The sequence below is a fragment of the Trematomus bernacchii genome, unplaced genomic scaffold, assembly GCF_902827165.1.
Source record: "Trematomus bernacchii unplaced genomic scaffold, fTreBer1.1, whole genome shotgun sequence".
NCBI lineage: Eukaryota > Metazoa > Chordata > Actinopteri > Perciformes > Nototheniidae > Trematomus > Trematomus bernacchii.
In genome coordinates, this window is record NW_022987671.1 from 675,336 (window position 1) to 694,812 (window position 19,477).

Sequence of the window (19,477 nt, forward strand, 5' to 3'; positions counted from 1 at the left end):
CCACTATATTAAGAGTATGTACTCTTAATATTTAAATGTTTTCATCAAATATAACACATTCAAAAGTGCTTTACAAAAATGAAAGACATTAAGAAAAAGGCATTTTAAAACAGTCATTAAAAAGCAACCCAATCTACCTGCATTGCAATTACTCTAAACGTGTAATAACGTGCTTTAACCAGTAGGTGGTTTGGGTTAAAAAGCTGTCAAGTTTACAGTGTTAACAAAATAAAATATACTGCTGTTTCTGGTTTAGTTTACGACGGATATATTCTGTTATTGTTTTGATATTTGTAACACAAAAGCGATGTAAAAAACCCACAGTAACACAGAAAAGATGGTCTTAACATGACCCAGCGGTCTAGTAGTTAATAAAAAACAATAATATCAAAACAAATTATTACTACTAACTTTATTGTGAAATTAAAATAGAACGGTAAAAGAATAGTTTCCGGTCTATTCTGAGGCCCGATCTCTGTAGATAAATAAAGAACTACGACAGATGTGTAATGTTTAATGCAGCCGAACCATTCATTACAATGCATTCATGTGATGACTTTCAAAGAGTAAAGCAAGCACTTCTGAATAAAGTATGATTTGATCTTTTACGAAACGTTTTTTTCATTGTAATGCAGTTGGAGGTCAACCAATCACAGAGCTTGAGGCAAAGCGGAACAATAGCTGAGGATTCTGGGTAGTGTAGTGTCTTCTACCATCCACACACTCCGAAAACATATTTGTTTCTCCGAATCGAAAGGGGAAAATACAAAAGCATTGTACACAATTGAAACCAATCAATGTTGTGTAATTAACAAGGATAATCTGGTGTTTTTGAGTTGATGAGCAGTGCAGATATCACTGTAAATAAAATCAATGGACAGTAAGGAGAATACTTACTTCACTTACTTCCGGGTGTAAAATGCTCCGTTATCCAATGGGAATGGACGCTCAGCTCTTTGGGTCCGTAATACAATAAAGGGTACTTAATCAAATAGGAATATAATTATCTTTTAAATAACGTTAACTAAAGGGAACAATCTCTTTGACACAGCTGAAGCTCTGGCCTTCCTTAAAAACGAACTAATTTAATAAAAATCACAGTTGTATTACACACAATGCATTGTTTTTTGAGAACAAACATTGGTGAATAATGCACCATAATACATTCTGACGAAAAATAAAAATTATTATGAATACAAATAAAATAAAAGAAGCCTCCTGTGAGTTACTACAAGCTATAAAGTAGATTTTAAAAACATTTTATAGAATAAAAGCTCACTGCTGGACGTTGTAGAAATGCGTGTGTGCACCACGACAAAGGAGCCTCATTCACTTTACATTGGGGTTGTTTGCGTGGTGCAGACACGTAAATGTAGCAAAGTTCGTGACTCCACCACGCAATGCGGTGTTAAGGAGTCGTGGTGGAGTCACGCATTCTGGTGAGACCAGGTTGGCTAAAAACAGAACAATAAAGGGCGTGAATCAACAAGTTCCAACGATGATTGAAGAGCTGAGAAAAAACACGACACAAGTAAAAGATTGTAAAGTGAAATGCAGATTAAATGCAACAGTTACATTTTGTATGCTACTTTATGTAGGTGTCTCTATCCAAAAATAATGCTTTTCTTGTGTGTTATGTGTAGACTGTGTAGATCTGTTGTATTTACATTAAAACCATTTTGAATAAAGTGACATATCAACATGTAGAAAAGTTATTTGTTTGCTATGTATAACTTTGTCATCCCGATTGTCCATAATGTTATTTTGCATTGTTGGTCTTTCTGTAAACACATCCACGTTTCTAAACATTTCTTTTACCATTTAAGGTTTTTTGGGGCAGTTTTTACTCATAACAATCTAGGGTCTAAGAATGAAAGGTTCTGTTTGTCGTAGAGTTTGTGGTTTTAGATGTTGGGATGTATGAATAAAAAATACTTGACAGACTAGAAACAATGAAGACTGGATAGGAGGAAACATTCAGCAAAACGTGTAAATTCTCTCATGATCTTAGATTTGTGTGTTTAGTCATGGTTTTATTTAGAAATTCTCTTCCCCCTGTGTCTGGACTTCCTTCCTGTGTTTACCCTCCTGTGTCTGATTGTCTGATTGTGTTCACCTGTTGTGTTTCTGCCTCCCCTGCCCAGCTGTGTCTTGTCCTGTGATTACCCTTCTGTGTATTTAGTCTTGTCTTCCCCTTTGCTCCATGTTCGGTCGTCGTCTTCCTTGCACCTCCATGTTCATCCCTGTTGTTTTTTTGTCCGGATGCTTCCTTGTGTTACCAGTTTATGGATTTAAGGTTTTTTCATTGTCATCGGATTTTGTTGAATAAAGCTCACTTTTTGTTATACTTTGTACCCCTTCTCCTCATTCTGCGTTTGGGTCCTGATTCTCCCCAACCCTGACAGAACGACCAAACCGAGAATGGACCAGATGGAGATTTTGAAGTGGAGTTATATTCACTTACCTATACGTTGGCTCTCTGCTATGGTAAGTGCAGGGGAGCGTCCAGTGTTGAGCAGAAAGGGGCTGCTCTGGCAGAGGCGCACCAGAAGGCAACAGAAAAATCAGGGTTGTTGAAGTTCTTACTTGCGGAAGAGGAGCCGGCGGGACCACCGGCATCAAGGTCCGAAATTCAGTTTCCACTCAGTTGTTTGTACAGTTTACAGTACTGTGTGTTATACAGTTACACATACACACAGTTATATTGAGAGGCAGCCATTCTAGCCGGCAGCAGGGAGCAGTTGGGGGTTTGTCGCCTTGCTCAAGGACACCTCAGCAGTGACCCAGGAGGTGAACTGGTACTGTTTCCAAGTCCAAGTCCCTACAGGCTGAACCACTGCCGTAATAATAGATGTTTGTAATTGTCCTCTCTAGCATTTTCTGATCTGAAGGCCCTCTCTACAGTGGCCTCCAAAAAGTTGGCCGGAGGCGGTACAGTGTTTTCTTGTTTAGCTTCTCTTCAGATTATTAAGCTACTCTGTATTCTAGTGTCGTTTTATTTAAATCCCTCGTAATGTCCTCCCGATTACTATGCACCTTGTGCCCTCTGGGGTCAAAAATGACCCCATCTGGCTTGTCTGTTATTTAACGCATAAAGTATAAAATGTGAATACATTTTGCGTTACACCTTTAGTTCTACTTCAGTACAACCCATAGCCACACATTTTTCCCTTAGTTTTGGAATTTAGGGCCGATAGACCCTTATTTATATGAAATTATACCATTTTCTGATTTAAAAAAAAGTGAAACAATGAATGAATTTGACCATATTGTATTGTGACTATTTGTCTTATCACAGACTGGTATATGTCAAAGTTTAGTAAGGATGCCCTTTTTGAATAATTTATATTTTTTTAATGACAACACATAATCACACCTTGTGCCCTCTGGGGTCATTTTTGACCCTGTCTGGCTTGACTGTTATTTTAAGAATTTAAAGTGGAAACCTCACGCATTTCTGTGTTACACATTTAATGCCAACTTCATTCAAACACATTGAAAACCATTTATTTATTCCATTTGGAATTTAAGGAAAATTAGACCTCATTTACATGAACTCTTACCTTGTTTTTGATTAAAAATACATAAAATCCCCAATTATTCTGACAATAGTAAATGATTACAGTCGTGTGTTGGAAAATCATGTGTTTCAACTCCTCCGTGTGTGTGTGTGTGTGTGTGTGTGTGTGTGTGTGTGTGTGTGTGTGTGTGTGTGTGTGTGTGTGTGTGTGTGTGTGTGTGTGTGTGTGTGTGTGTGTGTGTGTGTGTGTGTGTGTGTGTGTGTGTGTGTGTGTGTGTGTGTGTGTGTGTGTGTGTGTTTGTGGTCCAGAAGACCTGATAAAGAGCTTTATAAGTACAGTCCATTTACCTCCGTGTGTGATGTCTGTTTTTACTTTCTGTTTTCCCGCCTGTTTGTCTGATATATGTCTTCCCTTGTGTTCACTTTCTATACGTCGTCTCTGGTTCCTGATGTGTGGTTTTATTTGTTCCTTGTGTTATTCCCTGTGTTCCTGCCAATGCTCCTGCACAAGTTGGGTTTCCTTCTGATTTAATGTGATTTTAGATTATATTGTTTGGTTTGATGTAAATGTGTTAGTTTTCAAAGAGAGAGGATATCAGATGTTAGAGGGTCTGACAGGCAGTCCGTGTGGTTTATTTTTATAACCATAAAAGGTTCTATTTGGAACCTCAAATGGATTTTGTGGTACTGCAAAGAACAAAAATGTATGAAGACAGCAATAAATAGTTTTTTTCTGTTTTTCAGTCTGTTCGTCTCAACATTCTACAAACTGCCACAACACATACTCAGGCGATGCATACTACCACAATGATAAGGCACTCCGGATTGTGATGGTTGGGAAAACTGGAGTTGGGAAGAGCGCCACGGGAAACACCATTCTGGGACATAAGTACTTTAAATCAGATTTTTCTTTTAAATCTCTGACCGTACACTGTGCTAAGGCCTTTGGGGAAGTGGATGGACAAAAGGTTGCTGTCATTGACACTCCAGGTCTGTTTGACACCAGCACTGATGAAAACAAGACCAGAAACGATGTTGGCCAGAGCATTGCTTATGCTTCTCCTGGACCCCATGTCTTCCTGGTCGTCATCAAACTGGGCAGATTCACAGATGAAGAAAGGCAGTCAGTGAAGAAGATTCAGGAAATCTTTGGAGAGGAAGCCGACAGATACAGCATGGTCCTCTTTACCCACGGTGATCTGCTCGAAGACCAAACTATCGAAGAGTCCTTGAAGGAAAGCGAAGAGCTGCAGGAACTTGTGGCCAGATGTAACGGGCAGTACCACGTCTTCAATAATGAGGAGAAGGATCGTTCTCAGGTCAGAGAGCTGCTCGACAAGATCAGAAAGATAACAGAGAAGAACGGAGGAAGCCATTACACCAATGAAATGTTCCAGGAGGCAGAGAGGGCCATAGAAGAGGAAAAACGACGGATCCTTGAAGAGAGAGAAGAGGAAATGCGCAAAGAGAAGGAGGAAATGGAGAAGGAAATATCGGAAAAGTATGAGCAACAAATGAAGGAAGTGAAAGATGACAAAGAGAGGATGAAAAAGCTACTTGAAACTCGTGAAAGAGAAATGGAGGAGGAAAGGAGGAGATTAAGAGAAGAGCAGGAAAGGAGGGCCAGACAGAAAGCTGAGAACACCCCTTTCATAATTAGGCTTATAAAGGGCTTTATTAAATTCGTTACAGGTTGTGATGACAGCCGGTTTGCGTGAGACAGTCAGGCCTGATGCTGGACGGCAGCAGATTTAGCAAACCTTTGGCTGTCTGACTCCTTGTTAATCTTCACCGTAGATGCACAATATCTATCAGGTATTAACAGGTATATTTAATTATATAACTAAACTTTTGTCCAGTACCTTTTTAATTCCATAACGATGGCAGCCATAGACACTCGCCATGAAACAGGAAGTTGTTGTAACTTCATTGTACAGTCTCCAAACTACCAATGTTGAGTGCTTGATAAGTCATAGCACCACTTAAAGGCAACAGGTAGTCAGCCTCATGTGACAAACATCATGAAAATAACAATGTGTGGTCTACAATTGATGTTTAGTGACATTCTGTTTGTTAATAGTGTTTCTCCAGCACCACATAGTGGACATATAAAGTGGTGCAAGGTGTGCAATATCTCTAACTTCCAGCAAATCATACTCCATGCAACATATGTGATATTAATACTTTTTTTGTTTACCATAGAACATAAAGTCCATATATGGCATCTTTCTGGACTCTGGGTTTTGTGGTTTAATGGGTCATTTATCTCAGTGATGTAAGAAACGTGTGGAGTGCATGCATGTTTTTCAGGTAATCACTGTGACTGCACCACAGACAATGATAATTATGTAGAGATCGTGAATAATGTGTTGCTCAGTGATCATGAAATAAAGCTGATAATAAATGAGTAATGCTTTACTGACATCATTCGAGGTATATGTGTAAAAATACAATGAATCCTAAAGAATACAATACAATACTTTATTTATAGAGCACTTTAAACCTCCAGAACAAAGTGCTGTACAGTCAAATAAACAAAACAAAACATACACAACATAACACAGCACAGCTCACACACACCATAAAACAAGTACATGTAAAAACAATAGACAATTTAAAAGCAATAAAAGCAAGATGTTAATACGCTAAGGCACATGTGTCAAACTCAAGGCCCGGGGGACAAATCCGGCCCGTGGTAGATTTAATTTCGGCCCGCAGGATAATTTCTAATTACTATTAGATCTGGCCCGCCGGTATATTGCACACACACCTTCACTCAATCCTGAGGGTCTCCTCAGCTCAGAGCCTGAGCCCAAACATTGATGAACTTGCACCCAAGATGAGATATCTGGCTTGAGCTAGCATCACAGAGCAGCACACTGAGTTTCAATGGATGTTTCCTTCTGCACTTTCTTTCTTGAGACAACAGGGCATGTTTGGTTTTTTCTTTGAGGGAAATCGTTTTTTTGAAACTGTTGTTGGCCTGTGGAAAAATGTAATCATAAGAAATGACTCTGCAGATAGAGCCATAAGAAATTAATGCAACTGATTATTTAATGTTTAACGTTGTTTTTATAGGCAATCATTTAAGCTTTGTTAGTTCCAGGTTTCATATGTGCAATAAGTTCATTTCAATACGTTTTGCAATAAACATTGAACCAGTCCGGCCCTCGACTAGTACCCATTATTTTATTTTGGCCCACTATTTGAGTTTGACACCGCTGGGTTAGATTGTTAACCCTTGGTCGTTCAGCCTGATGACTACAGAAAAAAAGACTATCCTTTGTCAATATATATCAATCGAGTATCAAAAGAATACACAGTATGAAATGTAAATACTGAATTAAAACTCTACAATCGACCAATGTACTACCAAAACATGGTTACTATAACAAGTGTGCAAATGTATTTAGTTTCCTATCCATGTGAAACATTGTTAAGTGAGGGGGGGTATCTCACATCCTTTAGGGGAGTCCGGGGCATGACATATTTAAGATTTTGAAGTTAAATGCATCAAACTGGTCCTCTTTGATGGTAAAATTGAGATCTATGGATACATCTCTCAGCATAGATGGTTCTGGTCCACACTCCAATACAGTAGGTGGCGGTAAATCAAGAAGAGGAGAATCATTGTGTTAAGGTTGTTTAATAGGGTGTGGGATTCTGGCCAACTTCCTTCAGTGTGGAAAGAAGCGATAATAGTGCCCATCCGAAAGCCAGGGAAAGACCCTTCAGATCCATCTAGCTACAGACCTATTGCCCTGACATCTCATTTATGCAAAATTATGGAAAGAATGGTTACAGAAAGGTTAACATATATCTTAGAAAGTAAAGCTCTGTTGTCCCCATATCAAAGTGGGTTTCGTAGGGGTCGGAATACAATGGATTCTATATTGTGCTTAGAATCAGACATCAGGAAAGCACAGACCAACAAGGAAGTAGTGATTGCAGTCTTCTTTGATATTGAAAAGGCTTATGACATGCTCTGGAAGGAAGGACTACTAATCAAGTTAAAATCATTGGGAATTGGTGGTAAAGCATATAATTGGGTTATGAATTTTTTACTGGACAGGAAAATACAAGTAAGAGTAGGTGCAGAGTACTCAAGTGTTTATGATGTGGAGAATGGTACTCCGCAAGGTAGTGTATGTAGTCCGTTGCTGTTCAATATAATGATACATGACATTTTTAATCAAGTTCATCCAAGTGTGGGAAAATCTTTGTATGCAGATGATGGGGCTTTGTGGGCAAAAGGTCGCAATGTAGCACATGTTGGAAAGAAAATACAAGCTGCAATAGTTGAAGTGGAGAAATGGACAAATAAATGGGGATTCAAACTGTCAGTAGCTAAAACGCAGGTCATTTGTTTTACAAAACGGCATAAAATTGCTCCTATATCGTTAAAATTGTATGAGCAACCTCTTGAACAGGTTAATACAATAAGATTTCTTGGTGTTTGGTTTGACGGAAAGCTAACATGGAGCAATCATATAGGCAAAGTTCAAAATAAATGTAAAAAGGTCAACAATGTACTTCGGTGTTTGGCGGGACAGGAGTGGGGAGCGAGTAGATCATCACTTCTGAATATATATTGGGCACTCATGAGACCTGTAGTAGATTATGGGTGTATAGCGTTCATGGCAGCAGCAGAATCAAACCTTAAAAAACTGGATGTCCTACAAGCTCAGGCCCTGAGAATATGTAGTGGAGCTTTTAAAACATCTCCAGTATCAGCAATACAGGTGGAAATGGGAGAAATGCCTTTAAGGATAAGAAGAGTTAAGTTAATGTTGGCATACTGGGTAAACCTTCAGGGGCATTGTGATAGTCATCCTGCGAAAAGTATTTTGAAAGACTGCTGGGAGCACAATGAGTCACATTTAACAAGTTTTGGATGGATTGGTGATGTTAAAGCAGCAAGTATAGGTTTGAATAAAATACAGTATTGCCCCACAGTTCCAATCTCGTCCATTCCACCCTGGTTATTCCCATTGCCAAGGGTAGACCTCAATATACAAAGGGAGTTGAAGGAAAAGAAAGAACTACTACCAGTATGGCGCATAGTCCAGAATTATTTTGCAAGTAATTACTCAGACTCAACAATCATATTTACAGATGGCTCCAAAGATCCAGAGACAGGGCGTGCAGGGGCAGCAGTTTATATCCCAGTGAGTAATACACATATAAAGAAAAGGGTAACAGACCATGTGTCAGTATACACGACAGAGTTGTGGGCATTGGTGTTGGCATTGAAATGGATAGAGGGGAAAGAAATACATAATAGTGTAATTGCATCGGACAGTTTTTCAGCATTATCGAGTATACGATCAGGCAGATCTTCATTTAGAATGGACATAATAAATGAAATATTTCTAATTTTATATAAAATGCAAATCAAAGGCATAGCAACTAGTTTCATCTGGGTTCCTGCTCATGTTGGTGTGGAGGGTAATGAACAGGTGGATATTCTGGCCAAACAAACACTCAGAATTATGAACATAGACATAGAAGTTCCACTTAGCAAAGCGGAGGTTAAAACATTCATACATAAATATGCACAAACAACATGGCAAGAACATTGGGACCTTAGTCATACAGGAAGACATCTTTATACAATTCAAAGGTATGTGGGGGATGGAAGGAAGGTGGGGTTTAAAAGAAGGGAGGAAAATGTCATTTCTCGGATGAGAATAGGTCATACAGGTCTCAATCATACATTGAGTAGAATAGGAAAGCATCCAACCGGAAAGTGTATACACTGTAGCCAGCCAGAAACTGTGGAACATGTTTTAATGATTTGTGGGAAATATAGTGTTCAGAGAGGTGTGTTTTTCCAGACACTGAAGAGGGCAGGATTCAGTGACTTGTCGATGTCGGGGCTGTTGGGGAAAACATCAGGCAATATTTATTGTGAGATTATTAAGTTTTTAAGAGAAACTGATACATTTAAAATAATCTAGAGTTTTGGTTATTTTTTGTTTTGTTTTGTTTGGTTTGTTTGTTTGTTTTGTTTTTGTTTGTTTTGTTGTGTTTTATTTCTTTTGTTTATTGTTTTCTGGATAGTCTCTTGTCCACACTCCAGTCCAGTTGGTGGCGGTAATGCACCTATAAATTGGTTTGCCAACCGCCAATAAAATCTAAAGAAGAAGAAGAAGATAGATGGTTCTGGTCCACACCATGGATGTATAATAAGAACTGGATACAGCGTGGGAGGCGGGGCCTCATTCATTCCTATGAGAGTTGCTCATTCGCGCATGATGATAAAATGGCCCAACTTTTGAGAGAGCGAAACGTCACAGATTACCCGGCATGCCTGAGAAGTACCCGTATGTGCGCTCATAGCGCATGCGCAACTTTAACCATGCCCCCCAAAATGCTCGTTCACATCAAACACGTCAATTTGCGTACACGTAACAGCACCGCACGTTCATGACAGCATGGTAATGTTTGTTATGATAGATTTGATATTAACGAGGCGGCAGTTAGCAGCTAGCGGTTAGCTAGTAATTATGCTAATTTACACATCAATCGTTATGTACTTTTATATTACGCTGTAACAGGATCTAGTGATATCCAAGCAACAGAGCTTCATTTAGCATGAAAGAATTATTGCACTGTATATATATATATATATATATATATATATATATATATATATATATATATATATATATATATACACAGTGCAATAAGAAGCTACAGGGACGTTAATCTACGTCGGTAATATTAACTTTATTTAATACAACATTTACGGTACAAGATTTAATAATACAGCCCATGTAGTATAATATTTTACAAATGATGAATTACAGTAAACATGTGCAATATATCCATTATTACAGCTCCGTGGGCTGACAGTAAGGCCATATGGGTCCGTTCTTATTGTGCATCCATGGGTAAAGATAAACGCATGTAGTGCTGAACACGTAACATGAACGTGCCGGGAGGCGCGGTCCCGTGGGTTAGATGCGCGTTCATAATGCAGAGGGAAATAACTCTCAGAATAACGTTATTAGCACATTTTACAACTTGAGGAACGAATGTTTTTAATAAGGGCTATACAAGTGTTCATACTGGGTAGTTTATTTAGTTTAAAAAAAATTATCCAACGATTTACAGACCACTCTTTCCCCATGTAAGTCAATGGGAAAAAGTGTTTCCGGGCCTGGCAACCAAAAGGAAGTGTAGTACCGCCGTGTGGCCAGCACGAATATTTTCATCAGAGTCCGGCGCACTTCCTGGGGGCTTGGTCCACACTCCAATACAGTAGGTGGCGGTAAATCAAGAAGAGGAGAAGTTCACCCTGTGAAGAGAGCCTCACGTGTTTCCTTCATTTCTCCATGCGTATTGTGCTGTAGAAAGCAAGACAGGAGCTAATTTATCCAAACAAGAGATTAAAACACTTTCTTCAGAGGAGACAGTTCACTAAACAGGTGAGTAGACATGTTTTAAACTGTCGGTTGGTTTGAGTATTTTGAATGTCGCAGATTCTAACGGTTTTTAACGGATGTTTACTTAGCCTAAAGTGTTGGTTGCTAGTCGATGTTAGCTTAGCTTGTCTAAAAATCACCAATACAATTGAATAGTTCGTGTTTTTATTATTTGTACGTGTGTTTAGTTGTAGTTGGTGGCGTTAGGGATCTATTTCAGTTCATTTTATTACGTAATTTAGTGCTTTTATCAGAGCGCTAGCTGTTGTTTAGCTAGGTAGGCTAACCGACAACTGACCAGACTTCATCTTAAAGGAGTTACACACAGGCAGTATGGGACAAATAAATAACATTTAAAGCATAGAAACAAGTTACAGGAGAGACACTAAATACCAGTGGTGTAAAGTAACTAAGTGTATTTACTCAAGTTCTGTACTCGAGCACAATTTCGAGGTACATTTTTTACTACGACTTAGGTAAATCATGTACTTTTCCTCCATTAGATGTATTTAATACCTTTAGTTACTTCACAGATGTGGATGAATGATGTGAAATATAATCAAGTGTTAAATCAGACTTTAGTTCCACCTGGAGTAAATCCACAAGCTACCCTGCAGTATACAAAGTCATTCAAACTAGCTGCACCTTTACCAGCTTTGAGAACACTTTAATGATCAATCATTATAAAACATATCATATATATTATTCTGAAATGGACCAATCTGCACAAAGACTACTTTTACTGTCGCTACTTTAACTATATTTTGATGATAATACTTTTATACTTTTACTTGAGTAAAATGTAGAAAAGTATTATCATGTTAATCACATAGCTATCATATGCCTAAAACAGTCCTGATGCTCTTCTAGGTAATCAGACATCCTGTCATGTACACAGCTACAGTTGGGATACCTTTTGTTATCATGTGTACTCTCATATTACTATTTACTATGACATTCAGTATTTTCCCAACAGTAAACAATCTTATTTCAACATCCCCCTTGTTTCCCTCAGGTTGCCATGTCCTCCTACACCTGCATCAGCTGCAGAGTGGCGTTCACAGATGGCGAGGTGCAGCGGGCGCATTATAAAACCGACTGGCATCGCTACAACCTGAAGCGTAAAGTCGCCGACATGCCGCCGGTCACCGCGGAAAACTTCCAGGAGCGAGTCCTGTCTCAGCGAGTGGCCGCGGAGAAACAGCTGAGCGATACGGCGGCCACCGAGGGCTGTGCCGTCTGCAGCAAGAAGTTCTCCAGCATCAACGCCTACCAGAACCACCTGCAGGTCCAAAACACCTCATCCATCTGTTTGCAACTTATGAACATATTATATAGTATCAGGTCTAAAACCACCTCATCCATCTGTTTGCAACTCACACACATATTATATAGTATCAGGTCTAAAACCACCTCATCCATCTGTTTGCAACTTATGAACATATTATATAGTATCAGGTCTAAAACCACCTCATCCATCTGTTTGCAACTCACACACATATTATATAGTATCAGGTCTAAAACCACCTCATTCATCTGTTTGCAACTCACACACATATTATAAGTCTTCAATTTGAGTTGGTGAAACCGGCAGGAACCTTGAACACATCAATCTTATTACAAATACAAATTAATTTAGTTTTACTTGCACAATTGTATTATGTTGCTCTGTTGGAGGAGCCTGTGACGTCAGATGTTCATATACATATCTCCACTGTAGCTAAAGTGCAAATGACAATAAAAGCCTTGAAACTTAAAATCTTGAATCTGCAGTCCCACAAACACCTGCAGGCGGAGAAGCAGGCGCTGCTCGCCGCCCAGAAGAAGGTGGACAAGATGAACGAGAAGAACCTGGAGAAGGGACTCGGCGAGGAGAAGGAGGATCGAGACGCAAGAAACGAGGCGCTGCAGCAGGTGCTGAAGGAGCAGCAACGACCCGGTCCAGCGGCTCAGGCAGAGAAGAAGCCGAGGACAGCGGAGCAGCTGGAGTGTCCTCCGAGGATGATGTGGCTGGAGGAGCAAGCCAAGAGGAGGGAGAAGGACACTGGAGCGACAGCAGCTGTGGAAGGTAAGGAAGAGAGACGAGGGAGGGTTTCAGAATTCTAACTTTTTGATTTATGAAGAAAGAAAGCAGTTAGCCAAGAAGCTATTTTTCATCTGTCGTCCCTGGACAGATTTTGTATTTCAACCTAAAGACACATTTCATTTTAAACAAGTAAATACAATCAAATAGAAACATGCAACAAACATGACTGGAATACTTAAGGGTCACCTACTATACAAAATCCACTTCTTCATGTCTCTTCTACATCAACATGTGTCCCCTCTTCTTCATGTCTCTTCTACATCAACATGTGTCCCCTCTTCTTCATGTCTCTTCTACATCAACATGTGTCCCCTCTTCTTCATGTCTCTTCTACATCAACATGTGTTCCCTCTTCCTCATGTCTCTTCTACATCACCATGTGTCCCCTCTTCTTCATGTCTCTTCTACATCAACATGTGTCCCCTCTTCTTCATGTCTCTTCTACATCAACATGTGTCCCCTCTTCTTCATGTCTCTTCTACATCAACATGTGTCCCCTCTAATTCATGTCTCTTCTTCATCAACATGTGTCCCCTCTTCTTCATGTCTCTTCTACATCAACATGTGTCCCCTCTTCTTCATGTCTCTTCTACATCAACATGTGTCCCCTCTTCTTCATGTCTCTTCTACATCAACATGTGTCCCCTCTTCTTCATGTCTCTTCTGCATCAACATGTGTCCCCTCTTCTTCATGTCTCTTCTACATCAACATGTGTCCCCTCTTCTTCATGTCTCTTCTACATCAACATGTGTCCCCTCTTCTTCATGTCTCTTCTGCATCAACATGTGTCCCCTCTTCTTCATGTCTCTTCTACATCAACATGTGTCCCCTCTTCTTCATGTCTCTTCTACATCAACATGTGTCCCCTCTTCTTCATGTCTCTTCTTCATCAACATGTGTCCCCTCCTCTTCATGTCTCTTCTACATCAACATGTGTCCCCTCTTCTTCATGTCTCTTCTACATCAACATGTGTCCCCTCCTCTTCATGTCTCTTCTACATCAACATGTGTCCCCTCTTCTTCATGTCTCTTCTTCATCAACATGTGTCCCCTCTTCTTCATGTCTCTTCTTCATCAACATGTGTCCCCTCTTCTTCATGTCTCTTCTACATCAACACGTGTCCCCTCTTCTTCATGTCTCTTCTACATCAACATGTGTCCCCTCTTCTTCATGTCTCTTCTACATCAACATGTGTCCCCTCTTCTTCATGTCTCTTCTACATCAACATGTGTCCCCTCTTCTTCATGTCTCTTCTACATCAACATGTGTCCCCTCTTCTTCATGTCTCTTCTACATCAACATGTGTCCCCTCTTCTTCATGTCTCTTCTACATCACCATGTGTCCCCTCTTCTTCATGTCTCTTCTACATCAACATGTGTCCCCTCTTCTTCATGTCTCTTCTACATCAACATGTGTCCCCTCTTCTTCATGTCTCTTCTTCATCAACATGTGTCCCCTCTTCTTCATGTCTCTTCTTCATCAACATGAGTCCCCTCTTCTTCATGTCTCTTCTACATCAACATGTGTCCCCTCTTCTTCATGTCTCTTCTACATCCACATGTGTCCCCTCTTCTTCATGTCTCTTCTACATCCACATGTGTCCCCTCTTCTTCATGTGTCCCCTCTTCTTCATCAACATGTGTCCCCTCTTCCTCATGTCTCTTCTACATCACCATGTGTCCCCTCTTCTTCATGTCTCTTCTACATCAACATGTGTTCCCTCTTCCTCATGTCTCTTCTACATCACCATGTGTCCCCTCTTCTTCATGTCTCTTCTTCATCAACATGTGTCCCCTCTTCTTCATGTCTCTTCTACATCACCATGTGTCCCCTCTTCTTCATGTCTCTTCTACATCAACATGTGTCCCCTCTTCTTCATGTCTCTTCTACATCAACATGTGTCCCCTCTTCTTCATGTCTCTTCTACATCAACATGTGTTCCCTCTTCCTCATGTCTCTTCTACATCACCATGTGTCCCCTCTTCTTCATGTCTCTTCTACATCAACATGTGTCCCCTCTTCTTCATGTCTCTTCTACATCAACATGTGTTCCCTCTTCCTCATGTCTCTTCTACATCACCATGTGTCCCCTCTTCTTCATGTCTCTTCTTCATCAACATGTGTCCCCTCTTCTTCATGTCTCTTCTACATCACCATGTGTCCCCTCTTCTTCATGTCTCTTCTACATCAACATGTGTCCCCTCTTCTTCATGTCTCTTCTTCATCAACATGTGTCCCCTCTTCTTCATGTCTCTTCTACATCAACATGTGTCCCCTCTTCTTCATGTCTCTTCTACATCAACATGTGTCCCCTCTTCTTCATGTCTCTTCTACATCAACATGTGTCCCCTCTTCTTCATGTCTCTTCTACATCAACATGTGTCCCCTCTTCTTCATGTCTCTTCTACATCAACATGTGTCCCCTCTTCTTCATCAACATGTGTCTCCTCTTCTTCATGTCTCTTCTACATCAACATGTGTCCCCTCTTCTTCATGTCTCTTCTTCATCAACATGTGTCCCCTCTTCTTCATGTCTCTTCTACATCAACATGTGTCCCCTCTTCTTCATGTCTCTTCTACATCAACATGTGTCCCCTCTTCTTCATGTCTCTTCTACATCAACATGTGTCCCCTCTTCTTCATGTCTCTTCTACATCAACATGTGTCCCCTCTTCTTCATGTCTCTTCTACATCAACATGTGTCCCCTCTTCTTCATGTCTCTTCTACATCAACATGTGTCCCCTCTTCTTCATGTCTCTTCTACATCAACATGTGTCCCCTCTTCTTCATGTCTCTTCATCAACATGTGTCCCCTCTTCTTCATGTCTCTTCTACATCAACATGTGTCCCCTCTTCTTCATGTCTCTTCTTCATCAACATGTGTCCCCTCTTCTTCATGTCTCTTCTACATCAACATGTGTCCCATCTTCTTCATGTCTCTTCTTCATCAACATGTGTCCCCTCTTCTTCATGTCTCTTCTACATCAACATGTGTCCCCTCTTCTTCATGTCTCTTCTTCATCAACATGTTGTCCCTCTTCTTCATGTCTCTTCTTCATCAACATGTGTCCCCTCTTCTTCATGTCTCTTCTACATCAACATGTGTCCCCTCTTCCTCATGTCTCTTCTACATCACCATGTGTCCCCTCTTCTTCATGTCTCTTCTTCATCAACATGTGTCCCCTCTTCCTCATGTCTCTTCTACATCAACATGTGTCCCCTCTTCTTCATGTCTCTTCTACATCACCATGTGTCCCCTCTTCTTCATGTCTCTTCTTCATCACCATGTGTCCCCTCTTCTTCATGTCTCTTCTACATCAACATGTTCCCCTCTTCTTCATGTCTCTTCTTCATCAACATGTGTCCCCTCTTCCTCATGTCTCTTCTACATCAACATGTGTCCCCTCTTCTTCATGTCTCTTCTACATACATCACCATGTGTCCCCTCTTCTTCATGTCTCTTCTTCATCATACATGTGTCCCCCTCTTCTCATGTCTCTTCTACATCAACCATGTGTCCCCTCTTCTTCAGGTCTCTTCTACATCAACATGTGTTCCCTCTTCCTCATGTCTCTTCTACATCACCATGTGTCCCCCTCTTCTTCATGTCTCTTCTTCATCAACATGTGTCCCCTCTTCTTCATGTCTCTTCTACATCACCATGTGTCCCCTCTTCTTCATGTCTCTTCTACATCAACATGTGTCCCCTCTTCTTCATGTCTCTTCTACATCAAACATGTGTTCCCCTCTTCTTCATTGTCTCTTCTACATCAACATGTGTTCCCCTCTTCCTCATGTCTCTTCTACATCACCAATGTGTCCCCTCTTCTTCATGTCTCTTCTACATCAACATGTGTCCCCTCTTCTTCATGTCTCTTCTACATCAACATGTGTTCCCTCTTCCTCATGTCTCTTCTACAATCCACCATGTGTCCCCCTCTCTTCATGTCTCTTCTTCATCAACATGTGTCCCCTCTTCTTCATGTCTCTTCTACATCACCATGTGTCCCCTCTTATTCATGTCTCTTCTACATCAACATGTGTCCCCTCTTCTTCATGTCTCTTCTTCATCAACATGTGTCCCCTCTTCTTCATGTCTCTTCTACATCAACATGTGTCCCCTCTTCTTCATGTCTCTTCTACATCAACATGTGTCCCCTCTTCTTCATGTCTCTTTCTACATCAACATGTGTCCCCCTCTTCTTCATGTCTCTTCTACATCAACATGTGTCCCCTCTTCTTCATGTCTCTTCTACATCAACATGTGTCCCCTCTTCTTCATCAACATGTGTCTCCTCTTCTTCATGTCTCTTCTACATCAACATGTGTCCCCTCTTCTTCATGTCTCTTCTTCATCAACATGTGTCCCCTCTTCTTCATGTCTCTTCTACATCAACATGTGTCCCCTCTTCTTCATGTCTCTTCTTCATCAACATGTGTCCCCTCTTCTTCATGTCTCTTCTTCATCAACATGTGTCCCCTCTTCTTCATGTCTCTACTACATCAACATGTGTCCCCTCTTCTTCATGTCTCTTCTACATCAACATGTGTCCCCTCTTCTTCATGTCTCTTCTTCATCAACATGTGTCCCCTCTTCTTCATGTCTCTTCTTCATCAACATGTGTCCCCTCTGTCTAAAGAGACTCTGAAAGTCTCAGGAACAAAGATTCTCTCTCTTTTTGATCCATTTCTATAAAAACCTGTCTGAAAATGAGCTGATCAGATTTTGGTCACTTGATGATGTCATAACGATGTTTTGTCTTGTGTAACCATTAGCCAATCAGCAACCAAGGTAACCCCCCCCCCCCCCCCTTATCACCTGAATCTCCTCCTAGAGCACCATTGAGTTCTTTGTAACCAAATCTCTCTCAGAGGGGCGTGGGGAGGGGCTCCTTATTTTCATCTAAAGTAACAGACAGAGAATCAGCACTTTGGAAACAGGGCTAAAAGAAATAAAGCTTCTGACTCCAATATTTTCCCTTAACAATCTTCCAGAAGAGTGGGAAGACGTTGAGGGGGAGGATGATGATATGGAGGAAGAGGAGGAGGAGGATGATGAGGAGGAAGAGGAGACGATGGACCAGGAGGAAGGGGCTGCTGCTGCCGTCTCCGCCCCACGTCCAGCTGCTCTGCCGGGATCCATCCCCGTCACAGACTGCCTGTTCTGCTCACACCACTCCAAGTCTCTGATGAAGAACGTGGCCCACATGACGCGAGTCCACAGCTTCTTCATCCCCGACCTCGAGTTCCTCGTCGACCTCAAGGGCCTCATGCGGTACCTCGGTGAGTTGTGGAGGTGAATGAACTCCAGGTGGAAGCTGCACAATGGCTAAAACAAGCTGATTTACGGTTCAATCTTTTGACTGGTTTTTACAATTCAAAGCTTTTTCTTAATTTTTAATACAGTTTTTAAGATTTAATCACATCCTTATTAGTGTTTTAACCTCAGCTTGATTATTTTTTTTAATCTAGTCTTAGTCCTGCGCCAAATGGCCTTTTAGATGTTAAAAAAAAAATACACATGTATATATTTTGTACTGAATTTAATTTTTTTTATTGCATTTATTTCTAGTCCTGTGAGAAATGCCTTTTTTTTTTTTTATTATTAATTGAACCTCTACCAATTTCCTTGTCCTCGTTCAAATGTCCTTGTAACTTTTATATTATCATATAGTTTTAGTTGACTTAAAGTCTGGGCATGTTAGTCTTATCTCAGTTAAACAAAACTATCTTTTCAGTTTATTCAAAGTGATTTACAGTTCATTCCTTTGACTGGTTTTACAATTTCCCTTTATTTATTCAAAGCTTTTTCTTAACTTGTAATACAGTTTTTAAGACTTAAAGGTGGGGTAGGTCATTTTGGAGAAACCGGCTCGAGTGCGCTAGAATTTGAAAATACACAGCCGGAAAAAATCTGCCACTCCCTTACAGAGCCCCTCCTCCAACACACACGAACGCGCACATGACCAATGAGGGCACGAGATAAGTTTGTGCACAGATGGAAGGCTGACAGGCAGGTAGGCCATCCAGTTATTTTAGCCGGGCCGGCTCAGATGATTGGTTGTGCTTTTTACAGTACTACAGCTTCCACAGATGATATTTCTTTATGGATTTTTTGTCAAAGCACTTAAAGTGAACCTATCATGCTATATTTGAATAATATATTGTAGGGCCATACCTATATAAAACATGTCTGTGAGTTTTTTTTTTCAAAATACCAAACAGATCATGCATTTTAGCCATGCCTCATTTCGCTCTATTTGCTGTATTCCAGCCCTGTTTTTGCAAGGGCTGATTCTGTGGCAAATGAGCTGCAGCTGACCACGCCGCCCTGCAAAGGAGGGGGGCGAGGCACGAGCGTCATGTTACCATGCTGTTACCATGCCGTTACCATGCCACGGCAAACTCTCATTCCCCTGATAGGTGGAGCGTGGCCC

At 40.6% G+C, this 19,477-nt stretch overlaps 2 protein-coding genes across 2 annotated transcripts; both read left to right on the forward strand.

Annotated features, from left to right (window-relative positions):
* Nucleotides 1-1,498: 1,498 nt before the first annotated feature.
* Nucleotides 1,499-5,944, forward strand: LOC117487467 (GTPase IMAP family member 4-like). Its single transcript, XM_034136090.1, has 3 exons — nucleotides 1,499-1,531; nucleotides 2,406-2,487; nucleotides 4,265-5,944. The coding sequence occupies exons 1-3, from the start codon at nucleotides 1,499-1,501 to the stop codon at nucleotides 5,236-5,238; spliced, it is 1,089 nt and encodes a 362-aa protein (XP_033991981.1). The 3' UTR covers nucleotides 5,239-5,944.
* A 4,846-nt stretch (nucleotides 5,945-10,790) lies between these two features.
* On the forward strand, nucleotides 10,791-18,487 carry LOC117487448 (zinc finger protein 622-like). The gene is made up of 4 exons (XM_034136071.1): nucleotides 10,791-10,953; nucleotides 11,966-12,238; nucleotides 12,724-13,018; nucleotides 18,036-18,487. Exons 2-4 carry the CDS (start codon nucleotides 11,972-11,974, stop codon nucleotides 18,338-18,340), a joined length of 867 nt encoding a protein of 288 aa, XP_033991962.1. The 5' UTR covers nucleotides 10,791-10,953; nucleotides 11,966-11,971; the 3' UTR covers nucleotides 18,341-18,487.
* Nucleotides 18,488-19,477: the final 990 nt, after the last annotated feature.

What these genes read in the sequence shown, in the direction of transcription:
- LOC117487467 (XM_034136090.1), top strand. Translation starts at nt 1,499, where the DNA reads ATGATTGAAGAGCTGAGAAAAAACACGACACAA. An exon ending in TGAGAAAAAACACGACACAA is followed by an intron (nt 1,532 to 2,405) that starts GTAAAAGATTGT and finishes CAACCCTGACAG; the next exon opens with AACGACCAAACCGAGAATGG. An exon ending in TACGTTGGCTCTCTGCTATG is followed by an intron (nt 2,488 to 4,264) that starts GTAAGTGCAGGG and finishes TCTGTTTTTCAG; the next exon opens with TCTGTTCGTCTCAACATTCT.
- LOC117487448 (XM_034136071.1), top strand. Translation starts at nt 11,972, where the DNA reads ATGTCCTCCTACACCTGCATCAGCTGCAGAGTGGCGTTCACAGATGGC. An exon ending in CCTACCAGAACCACCTGCAG is followed by an intron (nt 12,239 to 12,723) that starts GTCCAAAACACC and finishes TTGAATCTGCAG; the next exon opens with TCCCACAAACACCTGCAGGC. An exon ending in AGCGACAGCAGCTGTGGAAG is followed by an intron (nt 13,019 to 18,035) that starts GTAAGGAAGAGA and finishes ACAATCTTCCAG; the next exon opens with AAGAGTGGGAAGACGTTGAG.